This window comes from Pecten maximus, chromosome 9, assembly GCF_902652985.1.
Source record: "Pecten maximus chromosome 9, xPecMax1.1, whole genome shotgun sequence".
Taxonomy (NCBI): Eukaryota; Metazoa; Mollusca; class Bivalvia; order Pectinida; family Pectinidae; genus Pecten; species Pecten maximus.
Genome location: NC_047023.1, coordinates 39,026,761 through 39,039,744, shown reverse-complemented (window position 1 = coordinate 39,039,744; position 12,984 = coordinate 39,026,761). Strand labels below are relative to the sequence as shown.

General features: G+C 37.7%; 1 protein-coding gene across 9 annotated transcripts in view; it reads right to left on the bottom strand.

The window, feature by feature from the left end:
• Positions 1 to 12,429, bottom strand: part of LOC117335236 (transducin-like enhancer protein 4) — a 49,679-nt gene extending 37,250 nt beyond the window's left edge. For 7 of the 9 annotated variants that reach the window (XM_033895227.1, XM_033895232.1, XM_033895229.1 and 4 more), the window contains exons 1-5: positions 12,000 to 12,429; positions 11,698 to 11,795; positions 11,370 to 11,433; positions 10,352 to 10,396; positions 1,997 to 2,059 (exon numbers count right to left, since the gene is read on the bottom strand). In XM_033895227.1, the coding sequence (XP_033751118.1) occupies positions 1,997 to 2,059; positions 10,352 to 10,396; positions 11,370 to 11,433; positions 11,698 to 11,795; positions 12,000 to 12,020 (291 nt within the window). In that variant the 5' untranslated portion in view covers positions 12,021 to 12,429. Of the gene's footprint in view, positions 1 to 1,954; positions 1,970 to 1,996; positions 2,060 to 10,351; positions 10,397 to 11,369; positions 11,434 to 11,697; positions 11,796 to 11,999 lie in introns of those variants that run through there. The other 2 variants (XM_033895235.1, XM_033895236.1) reach the window with 2 other exon arrangements.
• Positions 12,430 to 12,984: the final 555 nt, after the last annotated feature.

Below are 12,984 nucleotides of genomic sequence, written 5' to 3'. Positions count from 1 at the left end.
CATTTCTTTGTTCTCCTGTGTTTCATAGAATTACAGTCAAGATTATTTTTGTAAATTTATAAAAGCCATTTTTAGAATGTATTCTTTGTTGCGTGATTCCTATACATGCAATCCAATAGGGATACATCAACAGTAATTTAAGTTTACTGACATTAAAAACACCAATCTGTACTCTGTGGTAAGGGTGGGGTACTGAGTGGGAGCAGTAATATGAGAAATCCATCATAAATTAAGTAAAATAATTACTTCTCCATTCCCATTATTTACTTCTAAAATATCACTTCCTAAAGTATTCAAATAAAACCTGTGATCAACATTCCAGCTAATTAATTCCTACTCCGATGTTGTGAAGTAGCATTCCACTATCATCCATCATCCTCACCCATATTTTTAACTTTCTGCAATGCCATCCTCTAGTCTCAAGTCAGCCCTCATCAGAAATCTTTTTTGTTTAGTCCCAAACTCAGTTACCTAAATAATTGTGCACCCCTCCCCATTATATCCTTACCCCCCACCCCCAAATTACTTCTTTGACCCTCTCCTCAAAAAAAACTATACCCCCCCCCCCCCCATAAGTCAGTCATCTCTTTACCTTGCTTCAGTCTGAAGACATATCACCCCCCCCCCCCCCCCCCAATAAGTCAGTCATCTCTTTACCTTGCTACAGTCTGAAGACATATCACCCCCCATATACCCCCCCCCCCCCAATAAGTCAGTCATCTCTTTACCTTGCTACAGTCTGAAGACATATCACCCCCCATATACCCCCCCCCCCCCCCCCCCCAATAAGTCAGTCATCTCTTTACCTTGCTACAGTCTGAGGACATATCACCCCCCCATATACCCCCCCCCCCCAATAAGTCAGTCATCTCTTTACCTTGCTACAGTCTGAAGACATATCACCCCCCATATACCCCCCCCCCCCCCCCCCCCCCCCCCCCCCCAATAAGTCAGTCATCTCTTTACCTTGCTACAGTCTGAAGACATATCACCCCCCATATAGCATTCCTTAGTAATTACATTGGATGATAACTATAATTGGGGCCGTCTGGGATGAGGAGGGGTTACAGAGTCTGGGTTAAAGGACATGCATTGATCTGGACAGCTCTCCCCTCCCCGCTAACTAGACTCTGAGCCAAGCACCTGCTCCTCATCATCAATCTGCCACAATGTCAAGGATCAGCATCAGTTCATCAACCTCAACATTTTGTCCACCAAACACTGCCATTTAAAAATCGGATGCAGTGTCTGGAGGAGAGAATTTATAACTTCAGTTTTGTTTAAATTTCACTGTAATTATAACCTGATCAATAGTGATGATAATCACTTTCACTTTCGGAATCGATAATCAAAAATTTGAAATTGATTATCGTTTATAATCGGTTTTCTAAATTTAGTACAGAATTGCCCTTTTGTAGAAAATTTATGTATCACAAGTACATTTATTACATGCCTTAGCCTTGGTTGTGTATAGATATATATGTGATAGGATACGATGTCCACAAATTTTCAATTTAGACAATTTATATTTTAAGGTGTTATCCAACCTATATATATATAGCTAATGTACCAAACGATTGGTGTTTTCTTGCACAATGTGCAAGCTTGGCTTGGCTTGTTTGGTTTGTTTTGTTTAACGTCCTATTAACAGCCAGGGTCATTTAAGGACATGCTAGGTTTTGGAGGTGGAGGAAAGCCGGAGCACCCGGAGAAAAACCACCGGCCTAAACGTAGGTTTTGAACTCTTTGTAGGTTTGGAACTCGCAACCCAGTGGTGGAGGGCTAGTGATAAAGTGTCGGGACACCTTAACCACTCGGCCACCGCGGTCCAGAGAGAAATGGAATAACCTTAACATAAGTTCACGTCCTGAGAGAGAAATTGAATAAGCTGAACATATGAACTTACCTCCTGTCAGTGTGACAGAAATGGAATAACCTGAACATATAGACTTACCTCCTGAGAGAGAAATGGAATAACCTGAACATATGAACTTACCTCCTGAGAGAGAAATGGAATGACCTGAGCACAAATAGCATTCAGCCTCTTAGCAATTTCAGTCTGAAAAATACAAAAAGGTGTGTTAATTTCAACAAATAAATTAATGTACCGGGTATAACAAATTCAAGGTTACTATGAAACCAGTCAAATACAGTACCGGGTAGAATCGACCGCCCTGTACTGGTTTAATGTGCATGATTCTGCACATTTTCAGACAAAGTGTTCAAGAGCCGTCAAAAGGAGCTCGAGGGCCATCTTCAGTTTTCATGTGCTATAAGTATTCTGCTAAGTACTATAAAACTGCCCTCCTCTCCCATGATGGTTCAAAATTTTGTGGTTTTACCAAAAGATTGAAGCAAAAATCATGTGTCTAGAATGGAAATTGAAGCAGACAATAACTGTCCCTATCATTTAACTTTTGGTAAACAGTATACATGGATCTGTTTTTCAGGATACAAAGTATCTCATTTTCAACTGTACAAATTCTAAAGATCATTGTCCATATACCTATATATCACCTAGAAGTATACAGTAGTCGTGACGATCACCTAAGTATACAGTAGTCTTGGTGATGGAAATCTATCTGACACTAGGATACACATGACTTTAACTCATTGTTGGTATCATAATGTAGACTTGCCCAGAATTTGAATACATTTAGCTGTAAAATTTTAAGATTTTGTCCTCCTGATGAATCCCAAAGCTTTAAGCAAAATGGTCAACCATTATAAAAGAAAAACAAATTATCCTGGGCTTGTTGTGATTGACTACTTTTCTTTGTCCCTCTTTCTCAATCGTCCCGCGTATCGGGAGGTATCAAAGGATCATCCCGCGTACCGGGAGGTAATTCCACGGATCATCCCGCGTACCAGGAGGTATCCAAGCAAGGGACATAAGGAACCCAATGAACTACAAACCATGCTGTTGGCCCTACCTCTGAGTCAATATTTTAGGATTGTCTTCAAATTCTATCAGCAAAAATTTATAATCCTCTTGAAAATTAACAATTTTAAAAATGTTGTTGATGTACACTCTTCAGCACTGATCTCAACAATTATCTTAAACAAAAGTGGATGCGAAGACAGTAACCATCTCCAGGAAGTTGAGGAAAGTGAAAATCCAAATTTTCTATATATATTTTTGGAATTTAAAGAGTTTGTATGAACATGACACCAGATCATGTTTGTGTCCTGTCCGTGATATCAGATATCACAATCGAAAGGGAAGTCCTGTTGTGTGGCAAGTACATATCATAACTGTCTAGTTCCAATTTCATCTGCTACTTGAGAAATTTCCGGTTGTTTTTACATGAATTTCATGGGAATATGACTGAATCAAGTACAATTGACAATACTACAATATACCACAGGCTATTAGTAAGGACATCCCAACAAATTCTAACATTAAAATAAATTGGGCTAAACTCATTGAGGAATGATGTGCTTCAGGGATGATATCTTAAGCTGCTACCCCCATTTCTATCTAGGTAATGTTGAGGCTCGTCATACTTCTACAGACTTATAATCGATATTCCAAATTTTAACAGAATTGAAACAAAAGTGTAAACCAACAACTATTTGGTTTGGCCTACTCAAATATGAGCCATTATTAAAATGAGTACTTGATATGAATTTCTAGGGCATGAACCACAAAAAAAAACCTTATCAGAAAATTATTTACATATTCATGACTAAGCTTAATGATAATTACAGATAATAGGTCATGCCTGCATAAAGTACATCTGTCATCTATAACGAGGGCTGAAATGTCTAGTTCTTGTTGCATGATTATATCTGCATATTTCTTAATTTTTTCCGCTGTATCAAATTAAAAGGCATTAAAAATATCATAATATAAACCACACTTTAAATACTAAGAGTATTCTCTATTAAAAACAAAACATTGAAACAAAAAAAACACAATTCTTTAATTAAAATCTGTTCAATCAAAGTCTAAAATTTCTGCAAGTAGATAAACTAATTATGCTTTAATCACTAAAGTCTGGGAGCTACCTGGATAATTTGGGTGGTTAGCTAACTTGTTCTGTATGTCGAGCAAATCTTAAATTGGAATTCCTAAGGTAAGCATGCAAGTATATATACCCAACAGTAATTAGCAATTAGAAAACGATAAATATGTATTTAGTATGCATGGTTGTGGTGTATATCTCATTACCATATTACCTTGCTGTAACGCTTTATAAACTTGTTTAACTTATAGGATCAGGTTGGCTGTTAAGTAGCTGATTATTATGAAACCAGACTTTTATTCCCCTCTCCCAAACCTCTTGCCTTTAATTAAAAACCATATTTCCATTTTAAATTCAAAACCTTTAACATATGCAGACAGAATATTTTGTATTAAGACTTTAGTCCTTGAAGAATTGTATGTACATATTTTTTGTCTTTTGAATTTGCTTTCAGATAAAAACAAATTTCAAATTATTATCTAGCAAACTTGCAAACTGCAATAGAAATATTTATGATAAAAAAACAAACAAAAATATAAAAAGAAATTAAATCATTATCTTTCAACAAACAGTTGAAATGTCAATAAATAAAGGGTGCTATATTGACAACCCTTCATTTCCCCTAAAAGGGATTACTGGTAGCGTTGGTAGAGCCATGTTGACATAGAACACATACTAGATCTGAAAGTTTACAACCAGATAAGAGGGCCACCTTTGTTTTCTTACTCTATTGATTTCAGTCTATCTGGCCTTCTTACCTCTCAAGTGTTTGCCCACATTCCAGTCAACAATGCCATGTCGACCGAGAGCTAGTTTATTCAGATATTAGCTATAAAATTCTTATCGATTTTCCATTACAACTTTCATTAAATAAAGTTATTGACCAAAAAATGCAAGCTGGCTGGCTCACAATCTACATCCCAGTTAGCTGTCATAGCAGCACCTCTTAGGGGCTGGGTTTCCATGGAAATCGTATTTGCTCTAAAAGATTATCAATGCTAGTAAAATGGAGGAATCTATTCCCCATATTGATTTTATGTTCCTTCTTTATGCGTAGCAGCGTTTAGATTGCAATGTCTTAAATGGAGATATAACATCACTGGCCGCCATCTTAATCAAATACTGGAATGGGTTTGGGTACACCTTCTGGGAGACCTTTAGCTACTTGCACTGCATTTCAAAACATTTTCATTAACCCTTGGGTATGTTATGGTAAAATGAATGCAGCTTTGATCAGCTACGTCTCTGTTTTCTCTCAGTGGAAATATACACATTTATATAGCCCATTGTTCCAACAGTGCTTAAAAATTTGATCATTGAGAATTGAGGTTTTAATGCCAGTTCAATCGAAAAAAAAGTTGATGTATTCTTTAAGAAGTTTTTTATTTTGAAATAAAAATAGGTTGGCTGGTGTCCTCTGCAATCGATACTCTTAATGGAATGACTTCAACATTATCCTCAGGCTGTATTGCTAGTTTAATCCAGCAACGGGATGAACAAGTGAGGCAGACGAGATCTGTCTAAATGCTCAAAAATGGATGTACATTAAATCACTAGAAAACTAGATCTCGTCTAAATGCTCAAAAATGGATGTACATTAAATCACTAGAAAACTAGATCTCGTCTAAATGCTCAAAAATGAATGTACATTAAATCACTAGAAAACTAGCAATCATATCAAACTATCATATCGGACACAATTTGGATATAAATTCATATACTATACAGTAGCATAAGGGATGGTTCTACAGAAAACTAATGTGGCGTTTATGTCATATGACAATTGTTTAAAAAAAATAATTTAAGAAGAGGAACAACTGAAGCCAGGTTCCAAATTATGAACTAAGCAGGAAATAGGTTCTTGGAGAATTTCTGGAGATTTTAACTTGTTTAAATTTACTTCAATTTTTAAAAAAATGCATGCGTCAGCAATCCCCTATCCATTGATCACTTTACTAGGAAGATATATTTATTGAAGATTATTATTACCTATCTCTTAAACATACTCCGTTTAGACAAGATTGGGTTTTTAACATGTTTGCACAAATGTGTCATGAACTTTTTCATTATATGATATCCTATCTGACACGAAAATGTGGCGTTATCTTGTTAAAATGTCACCACAAATTGATAAGTTAGAGCCCCTTCATTCGCTAATGTGGATAATATCAACATGTAATTGTATGCTCCCAACTTCTGTGACTAGCTCCAGTTAAACTGTCATTTCTACATCTTTTAATCATTTCAATGCTTTTTATACATGTAAACATTATACCTATAACAAAGATTCCAAAAATTTACAAAAATTTTATTTTGACCTTCAATTTCATTTTATGTTAAACCAATATAAAAAATGTCAGAAATATACTTGTTTGTTGGGTTTTATTATCCAATTGAACAGCCAGGCCAGGGTCATTTTTTATCCAATTGAACAGCCAAGCCAGGGTCATTTTTAGGTGGGGGGTCTCCTTGTCCATAGTAGCTGGTGGCTACCTCAATGATACAGGAATCATGCTATCTAGTGTCAAAATGTCATGTAAAGGACAGTCTGTGATCTCAACTTCCTGAGAAATACAAATCTCTCCAGGTAGGGACAGAACTACACATACCTTATCTAACTGAGGCTTTGAACAATATTTGTGTAGACATTAGCTCTCTATCATTCATTCCGAGTCAAAGTTTTCAGTGTGGTAGCAGATGTCACCAGCAACAACTTAATGTCAAGTTATCGACTAGTATAACCATGTCCATTTATAGATAATATATATATGTGCATCTATTGCCACCTATGGGTGACCCTTCTATTCTTGCCATCTAGAATCCAACTGGTGTCCATCCAGTGACCTAGTGACCACATCAAGCCATCACTAGTACCTGGCGACCATATCCAGTCCACTAGCACCTAGTAACCATATCTAGTCCTCTATTAGCACTTAGTGACCATATCCAGCCAGCTATCTCTAGTCCCTAGTGACCATATCTAGTCCTCTATTAGCACCTAGTAACCATATCTAGTCCCTATTAGCACCTACTGATCATATCCAGCCAGCCATCACTAGTCCCTAGTAACCATATCCAACCAGCCACCACTAATCCAGTCCACTAATACCTTATATCCAGTCCACTAGAACCTGACGAATAGTGACCTATCCTTTAGCACCTAGCAACCATATCCAGTCCTCTAACACCTGCCACCTAGTGATTATATCCAGTCCTCTATGTCACCAACACAGGCAGGAGACCAAATGTCTTAGACAAATTAGTAAGTTACAACGTTAGTGACCAACAGAGGCAGGAGACCAAATGTCTAAGACAAATCCGTAAGTTACAACACTAGTGACCAACAGAGGCGGGAGACCAAATGTCTAAGACAAATCCGTAAGTTACAACGTTAGTGACCAACAGAGGCGGGAGACCAAATGTCTAAGACAAATCCGTAAGTTACAACGTTAGTGACCAACAGAGGCAGGAGACCAAATGTCTAAGACAAATCCGTAAGTTACAACACTAGTGACCAACAGAGGCGGGAGACCAAATGTCTAAGACAAATCTGTAAGTTACAACGTTAGTGACCAACAGAGGCAGGAGACCAAATGTCTAAGACAAATCCGTAAGTTACAACACTAGTGACCAACAGAGGCGGGAGACCAAATGTCTAAGACAAATCCGTAAGTTACAACACTAGTGACCAACAGAGGCGGGAGACCAAATGTCTAAGACAAATCCGTAAGTTACAACGTTAGTGACCAACAGAGGCGGGAGACCAAATGTCTAAGACAAATCGGTAAGTTACAGCACTAGTGACCAACAGAGGCGGGAGACCAAATGTCTAAGAGAAATCGGTAAGTTACAGCACTAGTGACCAACAGAGGCGGGAGACCAAATGTCTAAGACAAATCGGTAAGTTACAGCACTAGTGACCAACAGAGGCGGGAGACCAAATGTCTAAGAGAAATCAGTAAGTTACAACTCTAGTGACCAACAGAGGCGGGAGACCAAATGTCTAAGACAAATCGGTAAGTTACAACTCTAGTGACCAACAGAGGCGGGAGACCAAATGTCTAAGACAAATCGGTAAGTTACAGCACTAGTGACCAACAGAGGCAGGAGACCAAATGTCTAAGACAAATCCGTAAGTTACAGCACTAGTGACCAACAGAGGCGGGAGACCAAATGTCTAAGACAAATCGGTAAGTTACAACTCTAGTGACCAACAGAGGCGGGAGACCAAATGTCTAAGACAAATCAGTAAGTTACAACTCTAGTGACCAACAGAGGCGGGAGACCAAATGTCTAAGACAAATCGTACAACGTTAGTGACCAACAGAGGCGGGAGACCAAATGTCTAAGAGAAATCAGTAAGTTACAACTCCACATCCAATTAAAAGACACAATCTGCCTCAACCTGCCCAGTTGACTACATCAATTCCCAGCAGATCGGCAGCAGCCAATGAATTGATGTGTTCACACTTGCTAGTAACAAGGTTGGGTTAATGAACGACTTGGGCTAAACACTTTCCTGAGGAAGGCAGCATCACTTTCATTGATCCAATACTGCAAAACCTTACAAGTAATTCTAGGAATTTCAATATATTATATATACAGAGTATCTAATATTGAAACTTTCTGTTTTAAGAGTTTGGCTGCAGTGCAGTGGTATACCCTGGGTAAGCTGCAGGTTTTTTCTTGCAAGGCGATTAGGTGTGGTAGATGGTAGATCGTTGGTTTGAAGCCCAGTTAGGGAACAAGTCATAAAACAGCTTCCTTTGTCCTCTGTTTACTATCTAATATATATAGGTCTTTACCTGCCAATTCTTTGCCACAAAGGTCATTGTTACTCAGATTTCAAAGATTATAATACTTTCTCCTTGATATGTCATTTTCTGCTGTAAATATATGTATTTTGCTGTGAAGATAATTTCAGTATTCTGCCCAAGTGTTTAATACCAATACATTGCACATCTCAATCCAATTTTAACATTTTATATCAATTTGAATTTAGATAACTTTCAATCCAGATTTCCACATTTTTGGTCCCAAACTGAAAAAGTCCTAGCCATTTTTATATTCAGCATTCTCAATATAATGCATCTTTTACCAATTCAAAATAATATCTGCAATAGATCTACACATCCCCTTTTGTACAAATGCACTGTAACTAGTGTAAGGCAACAGAGAAAAAAATTTCTGTAAGCACTTATGTTTTCTGGTGTAAGCAGTGTTGTTAATATTCTGCTGTTATAGTCATGTAAATAAGGGTGTCTGTTGTCCCGAGGTATGTGGGCACCAGCTGTGCATTACATCTAATACAGCCCTACTTTTCTGATCAGAGACAGATCTGCCAGCTTACCCTCTCAAATGTCCAGCTTTGTACTGCCTGGACCAAGCTATTGATTGATGGAGAGAGCATGCAAGTTGTGTGTACAATTTTTTTGTGTGTCAAACACACTAGACTCGGTAGGCCCCGCCTCCTAGCACATTAGGCCCCGCCTCCTGAGGATATTGAAAAACTTATCACAGCCCAATTACACTTGTACAAGAGATCTACAGCTTTTCCACAGTCAGGAGTCAGGACTATCCATTACACACAAATACCTCCATGTAATCACAGCCTAGATAGGAGAAAAATTATCTCTTTCTTTGGTATATATATATATATATATATGTATGTTGTCTGGTTGGAGATTTTCTCTGTTACAAGTGAGTCACTGTAAGTCAGCAGGAGTTTCACCACCTCTTTACAAACATAAAAAAGTGACACACCCTCACAGAAAAAATGGGGTCTGTCCCATGGAGAATGGAACCCATTGTGTTACCCCGACAAGACACACAAAGGGCCGACTTGAAATATGGGAGGAGTCAATGTTTGAAACCCTTGGGATCTCACCAAACCAGCATCTGGAAAATCTGTTTCACAATTTTTATCACACTTTCTGTACTTATGGGATGGTTCTAAATCTTTTTTATTTTGAAAGCTTCGACAGCTTAATAATAATTCTGGAAAGTCTGGTGTAAACCTGTGAGGGATTAAATGAACCCCTTTTTATTCCAAGTGGAAGGAGAGGGAGGCTGAATCTCCAGTTTCCTTAAACCCTGTGCTCTAATACTGATAAAACGTCCTTAACTCGACCAGTTACAAAACGTTAAGTGCAGTCATTTAGAGATCACATTACCCCACAATGTTATCAAGTGTATACCTAGATCATGTGACCCAATGCATACCTAGATGGCGATTAGTTTGTATAGGGGAGCTCTTATCGGCAAAAAAATGTGTATCACCTTTAGTTATTCGTCTATTTATGCACCGACACAGTATCTCTGTTTACCTGTGTATGTTACACCTGTGAAACCCCCTACCGATTAGTTATCTTAACACAACTCACCTGTTTATGCATTTCCACATTTAATCCATAGGACATCTCGTAATACTGGAAAAATAATATTACACTTAATAATTAGTATGTTTATTAAAATGTCATCAATTTAATATATTGGAGGTAGTTTTTAATTGCCTGATGTTATTGATCTGTTGAACAAATTTAATTGCAGGCTTTGCCTCCTTCAGCTATAAATAAAATAATGAGCATAATGGTAAATTAATGCTTGTCATAAGAAAACATTAAATTAAACTGAAACTTAAATTTGACTAAAGCCAACCAAAATATCAATTATCCCTTTTTTCATCCAAAAATTAATCATGCTGTGTATGAAATGTTATATATATATATATATACGATGTATATAAATGTGGATTTTTTTTATATGTTTTTGTTTCTTCTATTAGACAATTAAACAAATAGGGCAATGAAACTCGAGACAAATCCGACCTAGGAAACAGTGTCATGTAGCACAAGGTAATTACATAACTATTGGGGCTATGAGCCCACATTAACTCGCCCCTGTGTACATGTGTATGTCAGTAATTTGGTTTTAGCCGAGATGCCCAGTCGACAGTGATTTTTCTGTGTGTAAAACTAAACACGTCGCTTCTACAATGTGTATGAGTCACGTCACTTTACGTTACAGCCAGTTAACGGGTCACGACCCTAGCGATATCACAGGGGACTAAAATTAATTCAATTAGAACGAATCAATTTACCTAACGTGCAGCCATAACACAGCCAAGTTTTACACGCGCAACCTACACAGTCGATATAAGTTTTCCCTTCACAAAAACATGTTGTTTTTTCATGTCTGGGTGTGTGATCATGACCGTGTGATGTACGTGTAAAAATCAAATGTTTTACAGCATTCATGAGACAATATTTCAAAAAATGCTGTTAGATAATTTGTATAAATCTTATCTAGACTTTTTACAACCATTAGACTCACTAGTCTAGATCAAAGCAAAATCGTTAAAATATTCTTAACAGGGTTACGCCTGACTGCGTGTGAACTTACCATAACATAGTGTCGTTGCATTTCTGTCTTTTCCTGAGCCAGTTTCTCGCATTCCATTTTTAAACTAGACAATAAAACAAAACACCAGCTTGTATTAGGGTCTCACAATGCTGTGCAAGCACTTGTTAATTTATTATTTGTTCTTAGTTCACTTTGACCTAAATTAGACCAGATGCTTAATGTCGTTTATGACTATGATAATGCGGTTTTCGGTATATATATCAGTAGGCCTATATGTAGGCAATCGAGATACACACACATTTACATATATTGTAGGCCCTAGTCGTTAAAATATTAAGTCTAATTGGAGAGTTAAGCATCCAAGTACCTGTGATATTGGGCTTGTAGAAAGCTGAATTCTTCTTTTATTCGATCGCACGATTCCGCCACCGTAAATTTAAACGGTTGGCCGGGTTGGTGTGGCGTCTGAAACAACAGTATAGGACAATGATAATAGTCATAACAAAAAATGAGGTCAGAAAGGATAGGGAATATACGAAAAGCAAGTCTGTGGTCCTCGAGCGCGCCGAGGCAGGGCCAGACCCGCCATTCATGAACAAAGAGAACTCGCAAGTAAACAGAAAGCAAAAACGTGCTACGCTGTGTTAACAACGCAGCCGATCCACTTACCGGGTGGCGATTCGGATACATCGCTGGGTTTATTAGCTTAAACTATATCCCAAAAAACACACCAGTCTTCATTTAGATTGTACTTTTCATACAATCCAACACTAGAAAGATTCTACACATGCAATAACATAGGGAAACGACGTCTGTATGGAATGCACATCGACCAGTCAGCTACACACAACACGGCTCGAGGTCGACCCGCGAATCTGCCTTTATCGGTAATCCATCAAATAATTCCTCGGTGTGTAACATCCATATGAACCCTAGACCCGGGGTACAGCCTTGTGAACAACTTGAAACACAACTTGATGACGAAAATCCGGGTACTTCGACGATATATGATGTAAATTCCTACCGAATGTACAGACTCAACCTCTCTATGTGTATGTGCCCGTGTGAACTGCCTTGTAAAATGCCACACACAGTATAATTCAACACGCGTTATTATTCCGCAAATAACAAAAGCAGGAGGCAAATACATTTGCCATATTTGGGCGCGAGTGATTGGTCAACTCAACAGCTGGCTATCGACTCAAGAACCCCACGTGGAGTCATTAGTTATGCACAATTCACACGCCACTTGACCAATCAGAACAGAGTATTCGGTAGAGTGTGCATAAGTAATGAGAAAGTGTGCATAGTAAGTAGCCGAGTGTGCATACATTACCTGTCAGTCAAATAAGGGGGCGTGGAAAGACAAGAAAAGGAGGAAAATAGATTTCAAGTACATTTTTCTGTGTTTTTTTCAAAGAACGAAATTAAGTAAAAATCGATATAGAATTATTTAAATTGGCACTGTATTTTTTTTTTTATTAAATAATGAATATGCAAATTTTTATAAAGAAAAACACCAAGAATTTGTTTTTATGTCAATTATCGGGATGAGAGATTAAGAAGAATATGGATAAAAATATGTTGCTAAAATGCAAATATTGATCTAATACAACAAATTAGATAACTGCATGAGTTATTGGATTCACCTAGG